Source organism: Tenrec ecaudatus, chromosome 2 (genome assembly GCF_050624435.1).
Source record: "Tenrec ecaudatus isolate mTenEca1 chromosome 2, mTenEca1.hap1, whole genome shotgun sequence".
In the NCBI taxonomy this organism is placed as follows: Eukaryota; Metazoa; Chordata; class Mammalia; order Afrosoricida; family Tenrecidae; genus Tenrec; species Tenrec ecaudatus.
This window is the reverse complement of record NC_134531.1, coordinates 64077941-64105406: the sequence shown is the minus strand read 5'-3', so window position 1 is coordinate 64105406 and position 27466 is coordinate 64077941. Positions and strand designations below refer to the sequence as shown.

Genomic DNA, 27466 nt, shown 5'->3' with positions numbered 1-27466 from the left:
CTCAAATATCAAAGGGCGCCTTTTTTCCTCCGCCCTCTTCTCAGCATTGTCCGTTCATGTTCTTATTAAAATAATACCAATAGCTCGGTTTCATTGACCGTTTCTAAGGGCCAGTGACTGCACTCAGCATTTCACACACACAACTAGCTTCACAACAACCCGATGTGTTAAATCACTTCATTTATCTGCATGTTACAGATAGGGCAACTGAGGTCCAAGGAAGCTAACTTTCTCAATATCAGAGTCAACATTCAAGCAGACGGCCAGCCTTGAGATCCCCTGCTCTCTCTCCCGCTCTTCAGACTTTCTGCCCCGCCAATACTGTTACATATGTTTCTAGGACTTTCTGCTCGGCTGATACTATGATATATATATGTGTCCAGGACTTTCTGCTCCATCAAGAGTGAGCTATGTCTAGTAAATGGAACTCTGTGTGGCCAAGACTCCCCTGCCTTTGTACACACTGCTTCTTTTGTCCCTTAGGAAGTGCCTGTCCTTCTAAAGAACCTATCCTTCAAAACCTGCCTCTGGTGTTTGCTCTCTATGTGGGTACCCACCTGGCTCCCTAATACCAAAGTCTCCCTATTTATTGACCAATCCTAAGACTTGCTACATACTTTGGCAAAACTTTCCACCTCCCTGTTTGCAATAACTCATTTGCAAGTCTTACTCTTTCTGTACTGCGAACTCCCTGAAGGCAGGCCTATGGCGTTTTAGTCTCTGGGTCACAGTGCACAGCACACAGGAAGTGCACGATCAGTGTGATTGTTGGCTGAAATCCAGGGGAGAATCACTCACAGCCAGATCCCCAGGTGGGAAGGAGAACAATGCCTTGTACTCTTTTAAGGCATATATTCATGAGCAAGACACAAAGAAAGACAAACTCACCAACCACTACAGATGTTCCTGAGGGGAAGATGCAGTGTGCATAAAAATATCGTACATTCTGACAACCACAGCAGTTAGCTTAAGATCTGTCAACGTACCTGCTGTTGTAGCAACTGCTGAGTAATGTGAACTCAGCAAAACAAACTGAAACCCCAAAACCCTTCATTTATCCCAAGGGTCCTTGGACTTATTTCTTGGATCTCAGGAAAGCCTAGTTAGAAACTTGCTCGAAGTGATTAACCGAGTCACAAACTGTCCATCTGCATGGAGAAAGGTTACTCACTGAGCTGTCACCTAGGAGTGAAGGTGACCATGCCAGCCAAATAAAAACATGACAGATTTTCTAAACACAGAGGTCAAAAAGAACAAGCATCTGTAGCTCAGTAAAATGGAATGCCACCCCCCACCCCCAACCCTGGCAGCAGGCGGATATCAGCAGTGGCCTTCATGGTTTACCTGGGCCTGGGGTGGGGGTGGGGGTGGTTGAAATGAAAGAGAAATCAGACTTCTTTCCCCGAAAGGCTTTGAATCCAATGGGAAAAGAAGTTATAAACACAAGTAGCAACACGAAGCAAAGCAAACTGACTTCCAGTCTACATTGCGAGGGGATCCTCCAGCGAATGCTAATCCCCCGCAGAGCTGTGGAAACCTGAAGTTGTGAAAACATGCAGTATTGCTTCAGTTTACAACACCACCACCTTGAGGTCGGAAGAATCCGTCCATTCGACCTGGATTTCGGTCCCTCCCCGTGGCAAGTGGAGACAGGGAAGAGGAGAGAAGAGCAAAGTCATTTAGGAAAGAGAAACCATTTCCAAACCTAAGTTGTGAGCTGAACGGCAAGACAGCAGGCAACAGTAAGCGCGTTCGCAGGGGGCAGGAGGGGAGCTGTACAGGACGAGCAACACAGGTTTTCAGTTCATCCGTATCTCTAATCTTAAGGAGTCTAGGTCTGCGAGTAAGTCTGTTAGCTGCCTTTCCCAAGAATTGGGGGAATACAAAGCCCAGGTAGGGCTCAGGGTTGTAGGGAAAACCTGAAAAAGTCTATCTACAGAAAGTTGACTTGGCAAACGTCACATGATAGAGACAGTGAGCGCTAATACTGACAAAGACACCAAGACTGCTTATGTCCCATGGGTTTGTTCCCGGGTTGGGAGGTTTCCAGTCATGATTCCATGGGACATCCCAGGTAAACGGTCAAAGGCAGTGTTGAGTGCGTCTGTTCTTCCTCTTCCTTCGTTCTGGGTCAGGGGTTCTCAACCATCCTAATGCTGCGACCCTTTGATGCAGTTCCTCATGTTGCGGTCACCCTCCCCCCCACCCAAAAAAAATATTTTCGTTCATCACTGTCATTTTGCTACTGTTCTGAATCGGGTGACCCCTGTGTTCGACTCCCAAAGGGGTCGAGACCCACAGGTTGAGAACTACTCGCTAGGGTCTTAACCGCTTGCATGTGGCTGCCTGTGACCGAACCTTTGGTCTCTGTTTGCTTGGAGCAATAGAAGGAGAGGAGAACCGGGGTGAGGAGCAGGCAGCGGACATGAGAATGCAGAAGAGAATTTCAAAATTTCACTAAATTCAGACTTTCTAGATCTACAGAGGATGAATACACCCCAAAAATATTGCTCAGAGATAATCTCTAAACCTTAAAATATATTATCCCCTGAAGCCTTCTTAAAAGCAGATAATCATGTAATTTAACTACTAAGGAATGCCTGCCTTGAGCATTATGGTCCTTTCATATCTATGGATATGGAATCAGAATGGCTGTTGTCACTGATCGTAGGAGTAACAAACAAAGCAAAAACAAGCTCACTGCCATTCAGTCAATGCTGACTCACAGTGACCCCACAGGACAGTGGTTCTCAACCTTCCTAATGCTGCGACCCTATAATACAGTTCCTTATGTCGTGGTGACCCCCAACCCTCAAATTATTTTCGTTGTTAGTTCACAACTGCAATTTGGCTACTGTTCTGACTGGGGCAACCCCTGAGAAAAGGTCCTTTGACATCCAAAGAGGTCACGACCCACAGGATGACAACCACTGCTATAGAACATGGTAGAACTGCCCTGGCGGGGTTTACAGGACAGTAACTCTTTTTTTTTTAATCGTTTTATTAGGGGCTCATACAACTCTTATCACAATCCATACACACATCAATTGTGTAAAGTGCATCTGTACATTCATTGCCCTCATCATTCTCAAAACATTTGTTCTCCACGTAAGCCCCTGGTATCAGCTCCTCATTTCCCCCCTCCCTCATGAACCCTTGATAATTTATAAACTATTATTTTGTCATATCTTGCCCTGTCCGAAATTTCCCTCCACCCAACCATCAGCTGTCAGTCCCCCAGGGAGGAGGTTGCATGTAGATCCTTGTAATCGGTCCTCCCTTTCCACCCCACCCTCCCTCTATGCTGCCAGTATTGGCCCTCACACCACTGGTCCTGAAAAGATCATCTGCCCTGGATTTCCTGTGTTTCCAGTTCCTATCTGTACCAGGATACATCCTCTAGTCTATCCAGACTTGAAAGGTAGAATTCGGATCATGAGAGTGGAGGAGGGTGGGAAACATTTAGGAACTAGAGGAAAGTTGTATTTTTCATCGTTGCCACATCTGACTGGCTTGTCTCCTCACTAAGACCCCTCTGCCACGGGATCTCCAGTGGCCTACAAATGGGCTTTGGATCTCCACTCCGTACTCCCCACCTCATTCACTATGGCAAAATTTTTTTGTTCTGATGATGCCTGATCCCTGATCCCTTTGATACCTCGTGAAAGCACAGGCTGGTGTGCTTCTTCCATGTGGGCTTTGTTGCTTCTGAGCTAGATGGCCGCTTGTTTACCTTCAAGCCTTTAAGACCCCAGACGCTATATCTTTTGATAGCCAGGCACCATCTGCTTTCTTTGTCACATTTGCTTATGCACCCATTTGTCTTCAATGATCGTATCATGGAGCTGAGCACACAACGATATGATTTTTTTGTTCTTTGATGCTTGATAACTGATCCCTTCAGCACCTTGTGATCACACAGGCTGGTGTGCTTCTTCCATGTGGGCTTTGTTGCTTCTGAGCTAGATGGCCGCTTGTTTACCTTCAAGCTTTTAAGACCCCAGATGCTATATCTTTTGATAGCCGGGCACCATCAGCTTTCTTTACCACATTTGCTTATTCATCCACTTTGTCTTCAGCAGTTGTGTCGGGAAGGTGATAGAATGCCAATTTAATAGAGGAAAGTATTCTTGCATTGAGGGAGTATCTGAGTGGAGGCCCAATTGGACAGTAACTCTTTATGGGAGGAGAAAGCCCCATCATTTCCTGCAGAGTTGCTGGTGGTTTTGAACTGCTGACCTTGCAAAGAGCACTCCAATTCATAACCATTCTGTCACCAGGGCTCATACTAGGGAACAACTCCTAAAAAGAATGTGAACAGTTGCACAACTCAGAGATGTAATCCATGTCACTGAACTGAACATGTAGCAATGGTGTGTGTTCTGCTGTCTACATTCTCACCACCGCCAACAAATGAAATAGGTGATACATAATCAAAAGTTCTTCTACAAGAAGAAAAACCAACAAACCAGGTGCCATGCTGCAACGCAAAGCAGATGTGATATAACACACCTATGTCTACCATCAAAAGGTTGAAGAGGACTCCATGGGGCAAACAATTAACAACTTGAATGCTAACCAAGAGGTTAGCAGTTCAAACTCCTCATGGATCATTTTAGCAGATGGGTTGGGGATCTGCTTCCAAAAGGCATAGATTTGAACACTACATGGGTCAGCTCCAGTCTGCATGCATGAGGTCATTGTACGTCACAATGGACTCTACACTCACCACCAACAATGGTTTACAGTGTGAATCGGTCACCAATCAAGCTCTCTTTTAAGTGGTGCAAACCCCAGCCCCTATAAGTTGTATCATAAGGCTTCACAGGCTCAACGCTGGATTTTACTCCTTGATAGACTAAGAAGCTGATATTAGACATAAGGTGAAGATGAAGCCCTCTGGATCACAGGGAGTGAGGAACAGGGAGAGAATATACAAAATGACGCTCTTGAATACAAAACCTGTGAGCATGTAGAAGAGATGTGAAGTCTGCACAGGACAGATATTCAAGGAGCCCTGATGGTGTAGTGGTTAGTCATTGGGCCGGGAACCAAAAGGTCAGCAGTTTGAAACCAGCAGCCATTTGTGGGAGGAAGACTTGGTTTACTATTCCCCTAAAGAGTTCCAGTCTGGAAAACCTCCGGGGACAGGTCTACTCTGGCCTGCTGCGTCACCATGAGTCAGGATTGACTGGATAGCAATAGAGTTGGTTTGGTAGGCAGACTGGGCTGAAGATGAGGGTGACATGTCCTCACCGAAGGACAGGAGGCAATGGGAAAGGACCGCAGAGGAGCAGGAAGGTCCTTTCAAAACAGAGATTCAGGGAACTGGTCAGCCAAGTAAGGAGGAAGGCTCGTGAGTGGGGAGGTAGAGAAGCGGGAAGAATTGAGAGCGGAAAGGGGTTAGGTCTGAAAAGGGAAGAGTCACAGTGTAAGCACACGGGCGTCCTTGTGGGAGGACACAAAGTCAGAACTGATCACTGTCTAATAACGGAGTGCAGCAGTCATGGCTACTGCCCGGCAGACGAGGACATCTGCCCTTTCTCTTCCTACATTTACATAATAATAAATACAAAACAGGGCCAGGCCTCAGAGAGACAACAACTACCTGAAAAGCAGAGCGGATATTCAGGTCATGTATTCCCACACTCTGCAGACCCCGGAAATCCCCAGTACCGAACAGGCCACTGCTCCTCACTCAGAAAAGAAGACACCTCACCCCCTTTTGTGTTTGCCAAAGTGGAGGATCCGAGCACATGACTCCGCGTGTGAGTGGTCCTGCCCTCCCACACTCTTCCATTTGGTTGGGAAGAACCCAAACATAGAAGCTCTCTGCCAGGGAGAGCTTTCTGAATTGGAGTGTCCCAGGAAAACGCTCAATGACCTCAGCTCTACCAGTAATGACGTCATAGGTCTGGGCACTGTTACCTGTTATTCCTAAGGCTGCCAACTCCTGGAGTCCACTCCCCTGCATCTAACAACACAATTGGATGGATACGTACCTACAACCGAGGACGGAGCAGTCTGGGAATCCTTCATGACCAGACTCTAAATGATCCTGTCAACAGGTAGATGGGGGAAAAATTACTCCCGCTACCTTTCAGGTTCAGCTACACAGGTGTGATGCTGGAGCAGACGCCTTCCTCTAAGAGCTGGCTCCCAGAAAAAGCGAGGGCACCGCAGAGAGAGACGACAAGGGCTCCGGTGTAAGTGGAGAAGGGATGGAGTTACAGGGCTTAGGACTGGAAGGACCGGTGGCCTGGTTCATGTACAGAACATGTGTGTTTCTGGCTAAGTTTCTCCGAGCCGGCCCAGGATGAGTAAAAATGACCAGGACTAAGAGAGTTGCACTGAACAGCTTAAAGGGCAGACGGGGAAATGCCGAGGCCCATTCTTTGAAGGGCACAAATGTATAATGTAATGTGGCTTAGTGGCACCAAATTAAAAGATCAAGGATAACTTTAAGTCTCTCACATGTCCACGTTCACACATGCCTAAAAATGTGTCTTATCACCTATGCATGTACATTTATGCAAGTACATGGATGCATGTATATATACATGTATAGATGAGGGGGCCTCAAGAAGTCCATGGAAAAATATAACCAAAAGATAAAGGAACTTTTTGGTGAACTTTTTGATGACCCACCCCCCCCAAGGCATGCAAACACACATATACACACATGGAGTGTGTGAGAGAAAGGGAGAATAGCCTAGGATGCTTTTGAAATATAGGAATGTCATGGGAAATCTCAAAAGACAGCAACAAAACCCCCAACGACTGCATTTTCTGGAATATTACATGATCCGCATGCATGCTACAAAAAGTGAGAGGCAGGTCACACAAAGAACCCCTTCCTGGGGTTCCGTGACTCCTGGAGCAGAGAGGCTGTGACGTCCCAGATCTGATAGCCGGCATCCTGTTTGTGTGGCCGCACTGTTGCTCTCGGGCATGAACACGTGTATATGCACGGCAAGTTAGGAAGGAAAAGAAAGGGTCTCTGCACCACATGGAGGGTGTGCCCCTCTGAAATCTCCAGAGTCTGACCCTTCTGTGCAGGATGAGACGGGCCAAGAGGAGAGGCTGCTTGCTTCTTTACAATCACATTCTCTCGGCCTCACTGTCCTGACGAATTTGGATCTCCCTTCCACTGGTGACAAGAGCTTCATCAATGACTTTAAAGTCCCCCTCGCTCACCACCACCCCACCCACCTAGTCTGTCAAATCGGAGTTTCCAAATGAAAAGGCCAGTCCAGTATTAGCAAGAAATATCAGCCAACTAGTAAAAAACAGAACGGCAGAGTGAGGCAGACCTGTCTCTTTCCTCCCATACTCTGAAACAGGCTACGTCAGACTACCTATGTATCATCCATCGGTATCTTATAAAGGTCACACATTGAAGAGCGGGGGACAGCTGAGGGGCTCTACAAAGAGACTCAGAAGTCCAGATGTCAGGGTGCATGGCAGCGATGTCAACACTCTGGGGTCGCTCAGCCTGAGTGGGACACAGGAGCCTGTCCACCGCCTCCCCACTGCTCGCCCCACCGCTCACAATCGAAGCGTACCTCATGGTCCAACTTTCCAAAGAACCAGAATTCTACAAAGCGTGTTCGCGAGGATTCTCCAGGAAACCCACCAGGCTGATGGGTTATCTGGAACGGGATACCCCCTAACAAGGTAGAAACTTCTCAAACTGTCCCTCAATAACCAAAACCAACCCCCCTGTTAGTAAAAGGTGTGGGCACCCCGGCCCACGGGCGCCTCAAAGCCAGAGCTGGAGGTACCCTCCCCGCCCCGCGCCTTTACCTTTGTGTTCGGCGAAGTCTGTTCCCACTCCTCAAGTGAGGCAAAGTAAAGTTTGAGAGGACAGTCCAAAAATTGGGGTCAGACATATCCATTTCTTTCTTCAGCTCTCAATTTCTTCAATTCAAGGCCATAAGACCAAAACGGGTGGGGTTGGAGGGGGAGGCAGGATGAGAGGAGAATAGGGTGGGGTAAAAAAAAAAAGACAAAGACAAAAAAATCCCAATTATCTACTCGCTCCCTCCAGAGCAAATGTAAACTGCTGGCAAGAAGAACTTGGGAGCAGATCGGAGAGGTACCCGTCCTGTCCTAACCTCTAATTAATACACAGCCATGTCTCTGAGGCTCGGGAACCTGACTTCCTCTTGGGCTTGCCCTCTCCTACCAGCCTGGCCAGCTATAAACAGTAATTACAAGAGTTCGCCCTGTGCTCCGCTCAAAATGCTGTCTGTGTGTGATTCAGTCCAAGGTACTTTGTCATCTGTTTGGCCGATACCATTTGCAGCTCCTGAGCGGGGAGGGGGGGTGGGGGAAAAACTACTATTTTTAAGTCTTTGGTTCCGGGAAGCTGGCGCTTTATCAACAAAGCCACTCACATCCGAACATGCCCAGTGAGGTTTTTTTGGAGGGAAATCTAGACACAATGAAAAGAATTTACATAGAGAAATCCCCTTTTCCTCCCCTCCCCGCTCCAAAAAAGGAAACTTGAAACACTTTGAGAAAATCAGCCTATGGCAGGACTTGAACCTGACACCTTTGTCTAACCCCCACCCCCACCCCATGCCCCCCTTGTGTCCAGCTGAAAGGAGAGCAGCCCCAACAATCTACCAGGGGATACCTCCAAGCGCCCCCCACCCACGTGCTCTCCCTCCCCCCATGTCCCCCCGGAGCGTGGACTTGTGGGAAAGCCAGTGGGCAGCAACCTGTGGGAGCCGGGAGGAGTCAGCTCACCTAAGCATCTTCCGCCTCTTCCGCTCCCCCCGTCCCAAAGCCGCACATGGATCATTCCCACCTAAATAAATAAATAAGTCCCGGGACCGCGGTGAGGAGTGTGCAGGCAGCACACACCTGAAGGCGGACCGGTGGTCCGTTTCGCAATGGATCGCGTCGGGGCACTGGGGGATGGCGGTAATCATGCTGTGTCCTGTGGGGCAGGAAAAGCGCCCTGGGGGTGCCGCGCTCCCAACGACCACGGGAAACTACTTGGATGAGTTTACGTCCATTTACTGAATTCCTTCCCGTACAACCTGTTTGGATTCAGGGACGGTAACTGCGCATCTAGGAAATAGTCTGCCACTGCCTATTGCACATGCAAGGGTTGTTTTTCTTCGGAAGGAATCAATGTTCCTGTCACTGATTTTGAGGAAAGACTAGAGCTTCCTAAATCCAAAAATGCCCTTGTAAAATTGTATAAAGAAAAGAGAGGGGAAAAAAGGTCTGGCCGAATATGGCAAGAGATGTTAAATTACAACCGCTAAAAAAAAAATTTAAAAAACTTAAGCAAATATAATTTCTGAAATGTGCCTTAGTCCATCCAGTAAATACTAGGAAACTTTTAAAATACACACAAAAAGTGGGGGTCTGTTGGCAAAGGGGGAAGGGCTAAACAACAGACAAAGAGACTGCTTTGGGGTCCCCTTTAACTGAATCCTTGGGGCTCACAGATAGAGTCTCACAATAAGGACTTGGGTAATAATTCATGCCCAGGGCTTTCTTTCCTATCATCTCCTCATACTCTCACAGGGCTTTCTCAAAGCTTGGAAATCCGCAGACACGAAGAACATTTTCTCAATTTGACATTAGAAAAACTCCCTGTTTTTCCCAATTGCACAATAGGATCCGCAGTGGGACAAACCTCTTAAAGGACTGCAGGAGATAACAAACATAAAGTGCTTCCTTCAGCTCACTGTATAGAAATGTTGGTGATAGGCAGAAGCTAAAGGAACACCAGGCAGAGGAAGCTAACATGGGACCAGAGGGCTCCTCACCCATGGCCCCTACCCTCCTGGGGCCTGGAATAAAACCCTCTCCAGAAGCTGGTCACAGTGTGCTATAATTGACTCTGGGCACTGCTGTCTTCCCGATTCGTCTGGAAGTTCCTCAAGGGTAAAGTCATGTTTTATTGATCTCTGTATTTCCAGAAACTGACAGATCCTGGTTTATAGAGGCATTTAATAAATGCTTTTTGAATGGACACACCTTCGCTGCCCAAGCATCTATTATTTCTTTGAAGGTGCCACGAAATGATCAGTATGGACAGGTCAATTGATTTTTCTCCCAGAATCCTGAATTCTTAAACAGCCCATGAGGCTGTTTTTAAATTCCAAACGCCTTTCTTATATTGAGTCATATTAATCTAGCTACTGTAACTGGGAAACGATTAGTGCTAACACCCCTTAGGTCTTCACGGGGCTCTAGGAAAGAGCACAATCAAACAAAAAGAAGGAACCCCCTTTGAATCACCTCCCCCAATGCTACACCTGTTATGGTGCCTGTTGTTAACAACAACAACAAAAACCAAACTCAAAGCCCTGGAGTCCATGCTGACTCATCCCTGTGAACAACAGAATGAACCACTGCCAGCCCCTGTCTCCAACTCACAAGCGTTGCCATGTTTCAGCCCAGGGCTGCAGCCGCTCTGTAACCCACCTCACGGAGGGTCTTGCTCCTTTGCCCTGTCCTAAGTCGAGGGACTCATTATCTGTGCTCAATTTGAGGTACCCAAGTTGAAGTGGGATAATGACATATGAGAGACCGTCCGCAAAAGAGCAATCAAGCTGGTGAGCAGAAAAGTTGAAATCAATACAGGAATGTAGGCTTGAGGGAACTCTGTCGAGTGGGGGACCCCGGGTGCTACAGATGATTAACATTCCTGGATGCTCACTAAAAGGCTGGAAGTCCAAGTCCACCTAGAAGCACCTCAGAGGAAAGGGCCGGCAATCAACTTTGCCCTAAATCAGCCATTGGCACAGTTCTGCTTCCACACACGTGGGATCTCCATGATGAGGGTTGACTCACTGGCAGGTTGCCCTTTGCTTTGTTTTGTTCTTTAATTGAGTAGAGAAGATTTAAGGAACAAAAGATGACTGTCCTTAACATTCAGAAAAGCCACTCTGTGTACACAAATTTGGAGCAAAAGATGAAAGAAGCAGAAGAAAAGAAATTTGTGTTGGGGTGTCTGAGCAGAAATTACCCGAGTACTGGTGGGTGGTGGCGAGGACAGGACACAGGCTCTGAATGGGTTCAAGACTTCCTGTCTTGGGTACCACCTGCCTTCAAGACTTTTCATGGGCCTTCTCGACAAGCCGGGGCAGTCGAACATTACTCAACCACAATGGATAAATTAGTGACATAAAATGTATCCTCCTTTCTTGATTGAAGCATGGACTGTGGGCAGCAGATGCAATTCCTGGCTCAGCTCTGAGCATTTTGAGAAATGTAAAATCTCGAAGAGAGAAAAAAAGGCCTGGGTATTTTTAACGACTTCTACTTTGATTGGAGTTTTACATTTAAAAGGGGTGTTGGAATCTGCCTTGCATCTCAACTGGAAACAAAGAAATCTATGAAAAGGCTAAGGGCACCAGGAGGCAGGAATGAATTCATTAACAGAGTGAAAGTGGTAGAGACATTCCCACAGTAGGGTGAGATAAGGGTAGGTGTGACACTGAAGTGTAACTTGTCTTCCAACCTGTTTGACTTGATTTGGGAACCTATGATTCAGAAGGCAATGCAGTCAGTAAACAGAAGCATTAACACTGTCAGAACTACTGACATTTTCCTCCAGATGAAATAATTATACAAGCAGAAACTCCAACATAGTTTAGCTCACTTGCAGTAAAACGCCTGCTGCTGAACTAAGAGAACAGAGATCATTCGAAATTCTCAAGACTATTGCCAGTCTAAATCAATACCGATATTCTGCAAGATTTTCTACTTATTGCAAAACCTTTGAGCCTATCCAACGTTGGACAAGCTCATGGATCCGGAATGCCTGTTCATCTGATCAGGATTCATCTTATTTACCTTTCTTATAAAAGCAATTTTCAACCATTGCTTGTAAGGGAAAGCCAAATAAGATAAGAAATATGTTTGTCACGCTACTGAAAGGCTAGTTTAGGCAGAGGGGAGTATGTAAGTAAAGGTCAGATCCTTCATTAACTTTACCCTCCTACATCCCAATAATAAATAAACAGCTTCCTGGAACATTTTACTGACCCAAACTCTGATATCTGCTTCTCATTCTCTGCCCCACGCCCATTCAGTAGGATTATCCACCATCCCACACCGAACTTTGTTATAAGCTAATAAACCTTGAGCCTTGCTTAAGTCCCAGGAACTGGGAGGAGAGCTAGTTTTTCAGCGTGTGTGAAGCCCTATAAGTTGTACGTGCCTTGCATAGGTCGCTCTGGCTGTGAGGCCACGTCCTATGAGAAGTCTCTAAGGAAAGTGGGGTCAGTATTGGGCTCCCACAAATATGCCAGAGGACCCTGGACTAATGTGGGGACTCTCCAATCAACTAAACTTCATCTCTCCCCACTCGACCTTGAGAGCCCCTGCAAGTAGGAATTGTGTGATTGCCGCTCTGGCCGCTGGACGGGAGAGGCTGCTCGGTGCACTTCGTTTCTTCCAGGGTGGCCACCCTTCCAGGTTGTCTATGGTCACCCATGCAGATCACAGCACTAAATGCCACCCTAAGCAGGCGAGGCAAGGATTATGAATAGCAAATTGTCCATTGTGAACAAGCAACTCTTGCCATCAATGGCACACACCCCATGAAAAAAGTCTTACAGTGTGAAAGTGCCATCGAGCTGATTTTCCACTCATTGCCAAATGTACAAGTGTGAACAAATGTATGGCTGGGGAAGGGGTTGATTTAAAAACAAACAAACAAACATCACAATCTAGTATAAGTATACAAATGTATGCCAGGACTGTGAAGATATGGAGGTGGACACAAGCACGAATAGACATTAACTTGTAGGGATAGATCTGAGTGGGGCAAACCAATACACAGCTTCCAGGACCATTTTTCTTAAACGCAAAATAACTTCACAACTGAAAATGATTCATATGTCTATAGTGAACGGGTAAAACAAGGAAAATAAAAAACTAATTTCTCTTTGGCATATGCTCACACATAAGACCAGCAGTTTGAAACCACCAGCTGCAACATGGAAGAAAGGGCTTTCTGCTCCTCTGGAGCCCAGATGGTGTAGAGTTTATGCATTGGGCTGTAAGGTACATGGTCATCAGTTCAAAGCCACCAGCAGTGCCAAGAGAGCAAGACGGGGCTATCTACTCTCTGGAAGAGTTACAGTCTTGGACGCTCACAGGGGATGTTTTACCCAATCCTAAAGAGTTTCTCTGAGCTGGCATCAACTTGATGGTAGTGAAAGTTGGTAGACTCATCAGAGGACTATGCATCACACAAGAGAAGGAGGAAGGATGAGATCTCAGAGGGGAAGGAAGAAGTTGAAGACTAGATCTAGGAGAAACAGTGGATCAAAAAAGATAGCAAATAACCAGGAACTTCACAAAATCTTTCTAAGAAGAGAAAACAGTCACATTGAGGAAATATTATACCTTTCTTCGATTTCCAAGCCAGTCTTGGGTAGAGTTCAGACTCAGTAATGAACAATATCCTAGTACCCCAGCCTCTGGCTGTGTTCAAACATTAGGAAGGTCTTTTGTAAGCCCCCTAGGAGAAGTGGTTGGCCAGGTGTCAGTAAGGCATGGCATCCACACAGAGCTGGAGAAGGAGACGGCTGCAGGAGGCTCCCAGGCCAGATACAGATGAGCCTGCCTCTCCAGAAGGACTCCGTCAGCCTTCTGGAAGGGCCTTAGCAAACGTAAGAGCTAGCAATCCTGATTATGGAGATAAGAGCAGTTACTTCCCAAAGTGGGCAACAGAAGCCAAACTGCATTCATCTTGAAGCACTCAACAACACTTTTGCATGACTGTTGAGAGAAGCAAGTGAGAGAAAGGGGTGCCTGAACTTAAGGTGGGTTGATGAGATGGAAGGAAAAAAGATGGATTTATTCAGAGTGAAGCAGAAACAACATGGCAAAGACAGGGCTAGACTCGAGCTTTTGAGCAATGACTTGACTGTCCATCTATTAAAGAAAAAGCATGTGTAGTTTATTTGAATTTCAGAAGTCCATTTCATTATGTTTACATTCTGCACATATTAGGCAGTCTCACTATTGTCTCTGTGGAGTTAAATAATCTTGTGTCAACTTGAGGCTATTGAGAGTGAAGGGGTGGAGTCTAATCTGTCAATCGGCTGATGCCTCTTTGTGGGCATGGACTTCTCATGAGGATTCTGGGAACTTCTTTTCTCTGCTTTGCCTTTCTGTTGAGGACACACTCAGAGAACTGTAGGAGCCACATGGAGATCCAAGCCAGCCCTGAGATGTTTCTACCACCACTAGATCCACAAGATGTCACCTACCAGCCTGTGATCTTCTTGCATTTGGCATCATTGCATGTGCTGCATGAGTCTGAAGAGGAACCTTTGGACTAGTATTGGGCATATAGGCTAATATCAGACTTATGGACTTTATCTTTGATAGAAAACTCTCTCTTGCATGTTTGTGATTGTCACTGGACTTGTTTCACTAGTTAACCAGTCTAGTACAGTCTCTAAAAAATAAATTTTAAGAAAAGATTGCATGTGCATGTATCAAACTGTGCATATGCTTAAAGGGTTGAAGGTAAATAAGTGGCCATCTAGCTGAGAAGCAACAAAGTCCACATGGAAGAAGCACACCAGTCTGTGTGATCACATCAAAGGGATGAGGTATCAGAAATCAAGAACAAAAATCATATCATTATGAATGAGGGGGAGTGCAGAGTGGGGACCCCAAACCCATCTGTAGGCAACTGGACACCCCCTTACAGAAGGGTTCAGTGTAGTAATGATGAAACATACAAATTTTCTCTACTCCCTAAATGCTTCCTCTGCACTCCCCTGCCCCCCCACTATCATGATCCCAATTCTACCTTACAAATCCGGCTAGACCAGAGGATGCACACTAGAAACACAGGGAATCCAGGATAGATGATTCCTTCAGGACCAGGGCTGAGAGTGGTGATACCAGGAGGATCGAGGGAGTGTGGGGTGGAAAGGGGGAACTGATTACAAGGATCTACATATAACCTTTTCCCTTGGGGTTGAACAACAGAAAAGTGGGTGAAGGGAGCCATTGGACAATGTAAGAAATGACAAAATAATAATTTCTAAATTATCGAGGGTTCATGAGGGAGGAGAGAGCAGGGAGGGAGAGGGAAAAATGAGGAGTGGATGTCAGGGGCTTAAGTGGAGAGCAAATGTTTTAAGAACGATGAGGGTAACTAATGTACAAATGTGTTTTACACAATTGATGTATGTATGGATTATGGTAAGAGTTGTGTAATAAAATGATTTTTTAAATGTGCATAAGTACACATGTGTCCTTAAGAAGCTGGAGTGACACAGAGGATGCTGTCATAATGGTCGAGCATTGCAACTGAGGAGCAAGCTGTTTATTTGTTGTACATGGGACATTTGGAGCAGGAACCCGATTGATGTGTGTGTACACAAGAACACATGCGAGAATGAACTTAAAAAGTACCACTCCTAGGGTCCAGTTTACATAGACACTGGTTGATGCCAAACAAGCCCGTGCGATCAGAGGACGGCTGCAGACAAGATCTCCAGGGCCAATTTTCAACAAAAGCACAATTGGACATCTTTCCAAACCACTGGAACTTCGTATCAAGTTAAAGAGCACTCTGGCCCACATCAAAACAAGATTTTAGATGAATTCAGAAATTTTAAAGAAGGCGAAGACCTCAGAGATGAGCCAACAATTGCAAACTATCAACCGCAACAAATGAAGAAACTGTAGCGGAGGCGGTGACCACCATAGAATTACCATCGATGCTACAGCTATTGAAGTTGGGACCTCATCGATCCAGCATTTTCCACTTTAAACTGCCATCTTGGCCTCAGCAAACTTCCAGTGCTTAGGTGCCCAAAGCACTATGCAGGTGAGCTAGCTCAAAGAGCTGATCTTTCCATCAGTCATGTTTAAGTAAGATCAAATCTAAGGAAGATGATTTTAGGGAACAAATCATAACCAGGGAGGAGTCTTGGATTTACCAGTAGGACCCTGGACACCAAGTACAACCCAAACAGTGGCTTCCACAGGGACCAATGGGCCAGTTAAATTCAAGGAAGAGAAGTAGGATCAGAAGAGTGTCATGGGGACTACTTTGGGGGTCCCAAGGGGGTACTTGATAGATATTTCTCAAAGGGCGGGGTACAATCATCAGGGCTTAGTATAAAAGGAAGTTTTAAGACAATGGAAAAGTGCATTGGTGAGAAAGAGACTGGTGAAGATACTACATGCACCTGCTCCCTCTTTGAGGGCAGCGAGGGCTGCCCTACACGAGTTCTGAGTTCCGTTGGGAAACATTACATCTATCTCAAAGCCCTGGTCTTACTCCCTGAGATTTCCTTTTGTTCTCAAAGTTCAAAGAACATTTCAAAGGAATATTTTCAGAGTCCCTCAAGATTGCAAAAAACTGGTGCTTTTGCAATCCAAACTAAAGCTACAGAATTCTTCAGGGACGGGTCAGAGAGATGGAAGCACCACCTTCAAACATGGACAGACCTCAAACTCAGGCCAAGGTCATTGCCGTCAAGTTGATTCTGACTCTGTAGAATAGGGCAGAATTGCCCCTTGGAGTTTCTGAAAACGTTTAGAAGAACAGGGCAATCTCATCTTTCTCCTATGAAACAGCTAGTGACTGCTGATCTTGCAGTTCGTAGCCCAGCCGAACGTATTTTGCAAGCTGTCAAGAAACAGAAGCTTCAGGTTTTTATATTCTTGTTTAATGTACATTTTTATAAAGCTCTCTGGAGAAGCTGTTGGACAGCTCGCTGCAAGGTTGGTGATTCAAAACCATCAGCGGCTGCTCCCAGGGGTAAAGGTGAAGCTGTCTGGTCCCATTGGGCTGTGCAGTCTTGAGAGTTCAAGTACAGAATCCCTGTGAATCAGAATTAATTGATGGCAGGAGGATTGGTAAAGGTGTCTATGATTCTGTAGCAAAACTTTTTTTTACATATAAATGCATATGTACAGATATCTAAATCTACACACGTGTAGACAAGGGGCTTCAAAAAGGAGTGAAAACGATTCCATTAACTTTTAATGCCATTTTTGCACAAACTTTCTGGAGGCCCTATACATAAAAGGGGACTTCCAAAAGTTCATGGACAAATGGACTTGAAAGATAACGAGCTCTCCCCCCATACTTGCTGAAGAAAGTGCTCGTATGCACATGAAGCTAACGCAATGCTAAAGGCTTTCGGATGTCGGCAGAGGACACAGCTTACAATCATTGCATTACAGCCCCAATCGGGAGCAGCCGTCAAGGACATGGTGTATCTTGCTTTAGAAGCTTGGTTCCAAAGTACGACATTTCTCATATAACTCCAGAGCACGGATTACAGTGTAATTATAAGACGCGTCAATTTGGTGTAAGTGGGTCAGTGTGGTTATATTTAGCCCGTCCATCGCTGACATCAAGACTACTCTATAACGTAAGATTAAGGTTTATTTATCAGGTCCTCTTTGCTTGAATATTTTTCTAGGTCAGATGTCTAAGGCTATGGAAAATGACGCCATTAAAGGGAGAGATACGGATGTCTGTCAAAGCACCCCACTGAAGGTGGAGGCGGAGCGAGGGGGGACCCCTGTGTTTCTGCAGCAGTCAGACGGCTTTCCCCTGCTCATGCCAGTGCAGAGCAAGTCCACGTTCACATGGGGACAGACCACTGAGGATGTGAGGGGCTTTAGGGGTGGGGGTGAGGGTGGGGGTTGTTTTCAAGTAATCGTCAGCTTCTGGCTTTCCCACAGATACAGCGGATTATATTTGTAATAACCCAAATTCCTTAGGAAATATAAATTCATAGGAAAATAAAAATAAAAAGTCTGGCAAGTAGTATTCATTTTGACTACTCATCACAGAAACGCAATTAAGCCATCAGTCAAGTCTCATTTTTTCCTATGTAAGTGGCAAAGAGTGAACAAAGACTGCACAGGGAGAATATGCTGGTGGGAGTCTCAGGAAGTAAGAGCTCTACCAACTTTCTGTAAAGCAATTTGGAGAATGAAAATACAACACATGTGCAAGTATATGTACATGCATATGCTCATGCATACGCACTAGCAGGGGTATAGACGTGTACATGCACACACATGCATGTACATGTGCATAGATTGCACAGACATATAAATACACATATGTTTGAACTACACTGCCATATCCTGGAAGTTACACTAAGAATGTCATCAAGTAAATGATATGTGAACCAAAACATGTATAAGAATCTCAGAATCCCTCTTTATAGTCATCTAATATGGGGTGGAAATTCCTAATGGGCACAAAATACGTAGGGACACCACGAATCTCAAATTCAAAAATCCTGAAACATCCATAAAGTAGAATAGTACCAAATCATTGAGAACCATTGTAATTTGCTGAATAATAACTTCCGGAGATACCTAAATCTTAACCCCTGCAACCTGTGACTCTGTCCCATACCCAACAAAAATGATTTTGCAGATGTGATGGAGCTAGGGATCATGAGATGAGAAAACTATTCCTTACCATCGGGTCGGCTCCTCCCACAGGACCCACAGAACCTTCATGAGAGGAAGGCAGAGGCAGGTCTCACTACAGAGAGGATGTGACGCCGACACAAGCTGCTGTGCTTTGGGCTTCAGAGGTGGGGGAAGATGTCAAGGGCATGGGCATTTGAGGAATGCAGCCAGGAGGCTGAAAAAGGCCAGGAGCTTAGTTGGCCCAGACACCTTCAGTGAAGCCCAGTCAGACTGATTGAGGACCTGTGGCTTCCATGGCAGGAAGAGAATAAAGACTTCTGTTTGAAGCTGCCACGTTTTGCTGAATGTGTTACAGTGGTCATAGGGCATCAATACAGGCTTGCTGTCAAAGGCGATGTCATACATGAGAAATGCTCCTGAAGTTACGTGGGTTAAAAAAAAAAAAGAAATAAAACCCAAACCAAACCAAACCAAATGCATAAGTCTATGGTCTTAATTGTATTTAAGGTATAATTCATATGAAGGCATGTGATAAAAAAACATCAAAAATGACATAAATTAATTTCAGTGAACATCTGTGGGCCTGGGATTAGGGTTGATTTCACTTACTCTTCTTAACTCAAGATCATGAAAAAAAGAAGACTAAGGTTGTCCAGGATTTCCTCTTGCTTAGATCCCCAATCAAAACGCCCAGAGAAACTGAAGTCGAGAAATTAAAAGGAGGTGTGGCCATTGGGCAAATCTGCTGCACTGGCCTCTTTAGAGTGATAAGGAGCACAGCTGCCCCTTTGAAGACTACAGTGCTTCTTACGCAGTCCAGGGCATTTTGATGGCCTCATATACATGTCTGGACAGTGCTTAAGGATGACTGAAGAAAAAGCCATGTCTTTGAACGACCACGTTGGAGAAGGATCTGGAATGTACCATTGGCCGTCAAAAGAACATCTCTGTCTTGGAGGCAGTAGAATTGGAATGCACCTTCGAACCAAGAATGGTGAGCCGTCAGCTCACATGCTCAGGACACACTATGCAGAGTGACTAGACCCTGGAGAAGGACGACGTCACACTTGGTAAACAAGAGAGTCAGCGAATAGAGGAAGGCCCTCAATGAGATGGTCTGAGGTAGTGGCTGAGACAACAGGCTCAAACACGGGGATTCCAGCAATGCGTCTATATTAGTTTTAATTAGGAAAAACGCATACACAAAACCAGCAGTTATAATTTTTTTTTCTTCCAGATACCACACATATGTTGGAGATCCTGATCATGTTCAAGTTTCTTAGAATTTAAGAGTCCTTTGAAGAGATGACAAACAAGAAAGAACACATACTTTTATTCTGACATTTTCATAAAACGTGATTGATATTTTTTGACACACGAAATAACATGCATTCATAAAAGTTCTAGAAGCTCTGGAAATAAATACTAAAATTGCTGTGTTAAAAAAAGTCTTTTCTAGTCCCAGGAATTTCGTAATATAAAAATGAAAAATACCTTTTTCCTAGACATAAATCCTTAACTGTCTATGGCAACTGGAAAAAAAATGGGCATTTTCAGAGCCGGCTGGGTTATAAATCCATGAAGTACCTTGCTTTCTGTTGAATATGTGCATCGTTATTTGCAGATCAGCAGGCTCTGCATTTTATGAGTGCAGTTTTGAATTCCAACCCTGTTTCCCTCCACTGTGCTGGACAATGAAACCTTTCTTCTTTCATTGCTCAGAGAAACCATACATTCTTACCAAGTAAACTCGCAATTAATATTAGATCTGTAGACAGTAAAATATGATGCTCTTAATTTGAAAGGATTATATTAGCAACAATTTGGCATTAGACCAAAGAAGTCACCTTTTACTGTCTTGGCTGAAAGGTAGAGACTAACTTCCTGATATCAAAAGCTGGCATATTCTTTGAACCGACGACGTACGTATTAGCAAGCAGGGTAGAGATGACAACCATATTAAAAAGCTCATGGTGATCAAATAACTACATCTGGGAAGTTGGGGGAAGGGAAAGGGAAACCAACAAACCCAGAGACAAGGGGATAAATAGTGATCTCAAATTGATGGCGAGAAGGGCGTAGAAAGCCTGGTGGGACTTGATCAAGTGTAATGTGAACGAGAGGATTTACTGAAAGCCAAATGAAGGTTGAATATGATAACGGGACAAGAGAAAAGTAAAGGGAACTAGAGGAAAGAACTAGGAGGCAAAGGACATTTGTAGAGGTCTAAATACAGGTACGTACATATGTAAATATATTTATAAATAATGATAGGGAAATCTATCCATGTACATATATGTTTAGTATTAAGGTTGCAGAAGGACATTGAGTCTCTACTTATGTATTTCCTCAACACAAGAACACGTTCTAAAACCTGGCATTCTGTGATTCCTGACGATTGCTGAAAGCAAAATGGATACATAAACAAATGTGGTGAAGTAAGCTGGTGGTATCTGGCTATATCAAAAGACATAGCGTCTGGGGTCATTTAAGGCTTGGAGTTAAACAAGTAGCCATCTAGCTGGGAAGCAACAAAGCCCACCTGGAAGAAGCATACCAGGCTGTGTGATCATGAGGTGTCAACAGGAGCAGGTTCCAGGCATCAGAAGACCCCAAACAAACAATCACATCGATGTGAATAAGGAGGTAATGGTGGTGGTGAAGTCGAGACCCAAACCCATCTGTAGACAACTGGACATCCCCTCACAGAGGGGTCACAAGGAAGGGATGAGCCAGCCAGGTGCAGTATAGCACTGAGGAAACATACAACATTCCTCTAGTTCTTTAATGTGTCCCCCCTCCCCACTATGCTCATCCCAGTTCTACCTTACAAATCCAGCTAAACAGAGCATGCACACCGCTACATTTACGATGTCTAGACACAGGGACTCCAGGAGAGACACACCCCTCAGGAACAGTAATGGAAGTTGTGATACCATGAGGGTAGGGGAAGGTGGGGGGAGAGAGGGGGAACCGATAGCAACGATCCATGTATAACAACCCCTCCCCCCACCCCCAAGGTGACGAACAACAGAAACAGGTAATGGGAGACAGTGGACAGCGCTAAGATATGAAAATAATAATTTATAACTTATCAAGGGTTCACGAGGGTGGCAGGGTGGGGAGGGAGGAAAACAATGAGGAGCTGACACCAAGGGCTCAAGTAGAAAGAAAATGTTTTGAAAAGGATGGTAGCAACAAATGTGCGTGACACAATGGATGTCTAGATTGTTAGAAGACCTATAAGAGCCCCCAATGAAAGGAGTTACATCTGTTCATGAGCAGTAGAAACAGCATGGGTCACGTCATCCAGGAGGGACAGGTGCGTGACCACCACCCACTGTGCAATGACCACCATTTCTACTCACAGTGCTTAGGAAACAACACACAAAGAACACATGGATATCCAAGGATAAGAGAAACCCAGGCCAGGCAGCAGGTACACGGCACAAACAGGAAAGTAAGGCACGGTGATGAGACCCCATTTTAGAAGTGTCAGGAAATGCTCTCGTTTTGAAAACGGAAAAGTGGGAGCAAAGTAGTTTGGGTACATGATGTCATTGCGTCTAAAATGATCAGACAACAATGAATGCTCTAGTCTTCTTCCCACACCTAGTGTTTGGCCTCCAAGGTCTCTTAGCTGGGTGGGGGCAAGTCTTTTCCTGCTTCTGCATACTCCCTCCTCCAAACCGTCCTTCTACCGGAGACACGTATATACCATCAGATTGTTTTCCCAACAAACATGACTCCATAGCACCCCCTTTTCTCCAACAGCGGCATGTCTCCAAGGATGGCACCTGCCCTGTCATCAGTGGATCTTCTAGAGTGCTTGTTAGAGATGCAGATTTGGGGGAGTCTTCTCTACAATGATGGCTTCAGACTTTCAGACAACGAACCCCAAGCATCTGCAGTTACCCTAACCAAGTCTTACCCATAGTGCAATCTGAGAGTCCCTTCCAATGGACCACTTGATGATGCTGCGCTGTGATCTCTCTCCCACCCAGTCCACTGACACCTGTCTTCCTATGGTTTCTGCTCAGCTAACAATCCAACAAGTACTTGTGAGAAATATTGAATTACTCTAAGATCCTGGACACAGTAAGCTCTGCCACACCTCATTGCCTGTGCACATCCTGTCCCTGGATCTAGGATTTCCACCGCCTCTCCCTGGAAAACTCCCGCTGTTTCTACATTGTGAGCTGTGAAGTCACTTCAGTAGCCAAGTCTGCCCAAATCTCTCTTGCAGACACAAGTGGATTTCATATTTGTTTTTTCCTCCTGGATCCCCAGGGAATTTTATGCATGTACATGCCTCTATTAAACAGACCATGCTATTGTAGCACAATTGTACGTTTACCAGTCTAATTCTGCAGGAGGCTCTAAGCTCTCCAAGTACAATGACAGCCTCCAATCCTCTGGACATGCTTCCAAGTACATAGTAGATATTCAGTAGAATGAAGGAATACGTACATACCATTTCCTAAGACCAGCTTAAAAAAGCCCCCCAGCCCCCACCCCATTTCTCTAACATAATCAAGGCTCAAGGAAATGTTTCCAAAACATGCGTCTGGGGGTCGACTGGGTGGATGATTTTTCTTGTCATTCCTGACAAGCTTTGTGCTGAAGAGTCAAACAGGGAATACAAATGTAGCCAAGGGCGTGTGGGGAGGATCTTCGCTATCTAGGTGAGTTGTAACTGAGATACCACAAATGGGTGGTTTTGTTAAAGATATATTTATATTCTCACAGTTGAAGAGGCCAGCAGTCTGAATCCTGAGGAGTAGTTCGCTCTCCCTTTTAGCTCTGCAGGAAGGTCCTGTGTGTCTGCGCTGCTGCCCTGGCAGTCTTCCTGTGGCCTGGCGACTCTCTTCCCCCTGCTAGTGCTTGTTGAACCTCTTTCATATCGCACACGAGACCAAGATAAACACACCTGTATTAATCCTGTTTTATTCGCATAGTCAAGCCAACTCATTCTCTGCTGGGATGAGAACCCCAGGCATGGAAGTCAGGATGGATAACACAGAGTTTGGGAGGACAGGATTCAGTTCCTAGCAGATACATCTGAAATGTGAACTAGCTAGTGAACCAAAGACCTCGATTAACTTTTTTTTTGCCCTCACAGCAAGGAGGGCTGAAGTATCGCTTGGCCTCCCTGGAAAAACACCTAACACCAGGATTTAGATGACACAGCCTGTTTCCAAGGCAGGAAAATCCATTCTGATGGAGACACAATGAGCACACTCCCTCCAGGGCAGTAGACCGACCTGACGGGGTGCCTGGTGGTCTCTGAGGGGCGGTGCCTGGCTCAGCAAAGTGAACCTTCACAGCCGAGACTTCCACCCTACTGAGCAGGGCTGAGACAATGAACAGACATAGCTGATTATCAGCCTCCAACATGCAGGGGAAGTCTCTGGACCCCATGGACGAGGAGCTGACGCCTCATCCTGAGAAGTACTACAACATATTCTTGGTTGAGTAGGCAGCCCATGATGAACCTGTGACGGAAGTTAAGCACAATGTAATATATACTTTTGAATAGGCGCCGTTTATGCACAGTGTGATGCTTAGACTTTGTGGCATCTTGGTGCTCCTGTGCAAGGTACCGGTGGCATCCAACCTCTCAATCTGGACACAGTCTAATCATGTCTCCTTGGGGGAGTGGCCTATTCATCAGAGACCCTGGAGGACTGGCCTCTCTCTCTCTTTCTCTCCCTCTCCTTCTTCCCCTTCCTGCTTCCTTGGATGCAGCATCTGGCTTTGGGGGCTGTTGACCCTGGTCGCTGCCAATACCCTTACGTGTTCCTGCCAACCCTGGATCAAGGCTGCTCTGTACCCACTAACCTGCAAACTGCAGCTTCCCACCTGGCCTTCTCGCTTCACTGGCTGGCAGCTGTGTGAGTCTGAAGGGGTCTCCAGGTAGCATCGGACCCATGGACTGGAGCTGGGCTGGGCTGCTTCTTTGATATACATTTCTTCCTTGATATAAAATTCTCTTAAAAATTTTTATCGGGGGCTCTTACAGCTCTTATCACCATCCATCCATCCATCTATCCATCCATCCATCCATTGTGTCAAGCACTCTCATCCTTTTCAAAATATTTTCTTTTTACTTGAGCTCTAGATATCAGCTCCTCATTTCCCCCTCTCCACCCTCCCTCCCTCCCTCCCTCATGAACCCTTGATAATTTATTAATTTTTCCCCTATGTCTTACACTGACTGCTGTCTCCCTTCACCCACTTTTCCGAACGTCACTGGTTCAGGTCCTCCAGGAAAATCCAGCCCAATATGTACAAGATAAAGAAGTCTCCACTGCAGCTCTAGTTCACAGCGTCCTAGTTGCCCATAGTGCCATAAAAGAGCTGGCACGGCAGGCCTGCCATGGATCTCGTTAGAAAGGCATGTTTCTCGCTGGAGCCTGGGAATGTGGATTTGGGGAGTGGTCTAAAATCCCCTAACGGATAAGGACAGTTTACTGGGCTGACACTTGACAACCAACATGCTCTATGCCTGCCCTCTGCCTTCTTTCTTGGAGGCTGGATTGGAATAAGTGGTAGGCAGCGCCTAAAACCTCAAACTCCTAGGCTCAGGTGAACTTCCACAGTAGACACCACTTTACACACTTGCATCATAATGCAGGCTGGAGACAGGAAGCTCAAGTGCCTCCAGTGAGTTACCTGATTTCCTCAGAACTCCCCTGGTTTTGCTTTGCTTTTGCCACCACAAATCATTGCTGTGAATGACAGCTGAACAGGAAGTATGAGTGATAAATGCTACCTCCTGAGGGTCCTCCTAGTGGTGATACTGGTGACTCTCAGCACACCCTCCTCAGAAGCAACCGGATGCCCCTCCTTGCTAATGCTTTACATATATTCTGTGCGCATCTAAGCAATGGGGCCACCGCTGCGAAGAAAGTTTTGACTAGAGAGAACACTCAGAGCACTGCTACTAAGGAACAAGGAGAACCCTGCCCGATACAGGGCCGGTCTTTTCTACCATGTGCCAAACGCACAGCCACCCAACCTTTGATTACAGCAAGAATGAGAAGACGACAATAAGAGACTCTAAAAGCAGAGCAGGAGAAATGCAGGCAGTAGTTTAGGGAGCAAGTGAGGCGCTTTGACACAACTTACCCAGGACAGTTCGAGGGCTGCTGAGGCTTAGGAGAACATTCTGACCCTCCTCACTGCCTCCCCATTTCTTCCCCTAGCTCCTCCTTCTCTTCAGCAAAGGGCAATTTGTATAGTATAGCTTGTTCTTGGCTCTCTTCCAGCTGACCAATCCTGTCTACGGTTCAAACGAGAGATCGCTGTCTGTTGATAATATTGAACTTCTGACCACCAAGCTGGGCTTACATTTGAAAGAAAGTGAAAGTTTTAGAGAAACGTCGGTGCAGGCAAGAGTCTACCTCACATCACACGAGGGATCACCTATGAGCCAACAGTCCCTTCACCCTAAAGAAAGAAGGCCCGCGGCGGCACGGCTATGTGTGCATGCGCTGCAAGTGCTTTTCCCAATTGCAAGAAGATGGAGACCATCTCAATGCCATGCGTGGCAGAGGCATAAAGAATCTGTCCATGCAATGGAACACTGTGCCTCGCTGAGGAGGAATGGCAGCTCCCTGAGACACCTCAGGACAGATGGGTTTGGAGGACAGAATACTGAGTGAAGACAGGCAAGACTAAAGGACAAATACTGCAGGAGGCCATTGCTACGAGGAATAAAGAAATGAGACAAAGGCTTCCATCTCAGAAGAACTAGACCTCGGTGGTTATCAGGGCTGGGCGGGGAGGGGAGCGAAAAGGAAGCAATAGGCTGGGAGGTAGGCAGGTGGTAACTACGGGGAAGGGGAAGATGCTACTCTACAAGGTGGAGAAGAGGGGAAAGGGCACTGGGGGAAAGTTGTTAAAAAGAAAAAAACTCCACCCTACAAACGCAAGAGCTTGAGATTTTGTGAATGATGCTCCCAGTCAGAAGCTGCAGACTGGCTCCCCGAACAGTGATGGCCTTCACTTCACCTTCCCATGACTCCACCCTCCCAGATCCTCACCTGGGGGGAGTGGTGGGGAGACAGGGCAATGCACAAGCTACATGGATGGGACTGTCATTCCAACGTTAACCCGACTGTCTTTTAAATTTTCAGCTTAGGCCTAAAAAGAACATAGCTTAGCTATGAATTATGCAGTCATCAAACATGACTACATGAAGATTATATCAAAAAGTAATACGGTGTAACACATCCCCTCTCCTAAAAAAGCAAAGCATAATGTCTGACTCCTGTATGTTTATAATCAAATGAAGTCATGTGTGTGTATAGAAAACAATTAGTAGACAACCGAACGCAGTTCCTTCTGAGTGATTTCATTCCTCTATTTCTGCTACTGTGGCTGTGATATGTTATATACTGAACAATGCTGTATAATTCTTTTTTAAATTTTGCACATGTTTTATTCATGTAAATATCACAAACACCCTACTTAAAGATATACTACTTAAAGCTATTTTGTGTAGGAAGAAAGTTAGACACCAAAAAGTGAAATGTCTTTCCCAAGTTCACAGCCAGGAAATGAAATTGATTCAGATCCAGCTAAATATCTTTAGAGTCTGTATTCTATTTTTAAATCATTTTATTGAGGGCTCTTACAATTCTTATCACTCTCCATATATACATCCATTGTGTCAAGCACATATGTACATTTGTTGCCATCATCATTCTCAAAACATTTGCCTTCCACTTGAGCCCTTAATATCAGCTGCTGGTTTTCCCCCTTCCTCCCCACTCCCCCTACCTCACGAACCCTTCATCATTCATAAATTGTTATTATATTGTCATATGTTACACTGTCCGACATCCCCCCTACCCTCTTCTCTGCTGTCCATCCCCCAGGGAGAAGGCTATATGTAGATTCTTGTAATTGATTCCCCCTTTCTATCCCACATTCCCTCCACCCTCCAGACATCGCCACTCTCACCACTGGTCCTGGAGGAGTCATCTGCCCTGGATTCCCTGTGTTTCCAGTTGCTGTCTGTATCAATGTACATCCTCTGGTC

The 27466-nt window shown here is 45.7% G+C and overlaps 1 protein-coding gene across 7 annotated transcripts in view; it reads right to left on the bottom strand.

The window, feature by feature from the left end:
• MAST4 (microtubule associated serine/threonine kinase family member 4) overlaps nucleotides 1–27466 on the bottom strand; it is a 740331-nt gene that overhangs the window by 184944 nt on the left and 527921 nt on the right. Inside the window, exon 1 of one of the 7 annotated variants that reach the window (XM_075541117.1) lies at nucleotides 7807–8278. The exons of 5 other annotated variants lie outside the window; for them this stretch is intronic. In XM_075541117.1, coding sequence (XP_075397232.1) covers nucleotides 7807–7898 — 92 coding nt within the window. In that variant the 5' untranslated portion in view covers nucleotides 7899–8278. Of the gene's footprint in view, nucleotides 1–7806; nucleotides 8279–27466 lie in introns of those variants that run through there. One more of the 7 variants, XM_075541118.1, reaches the window with a different exon arrangement.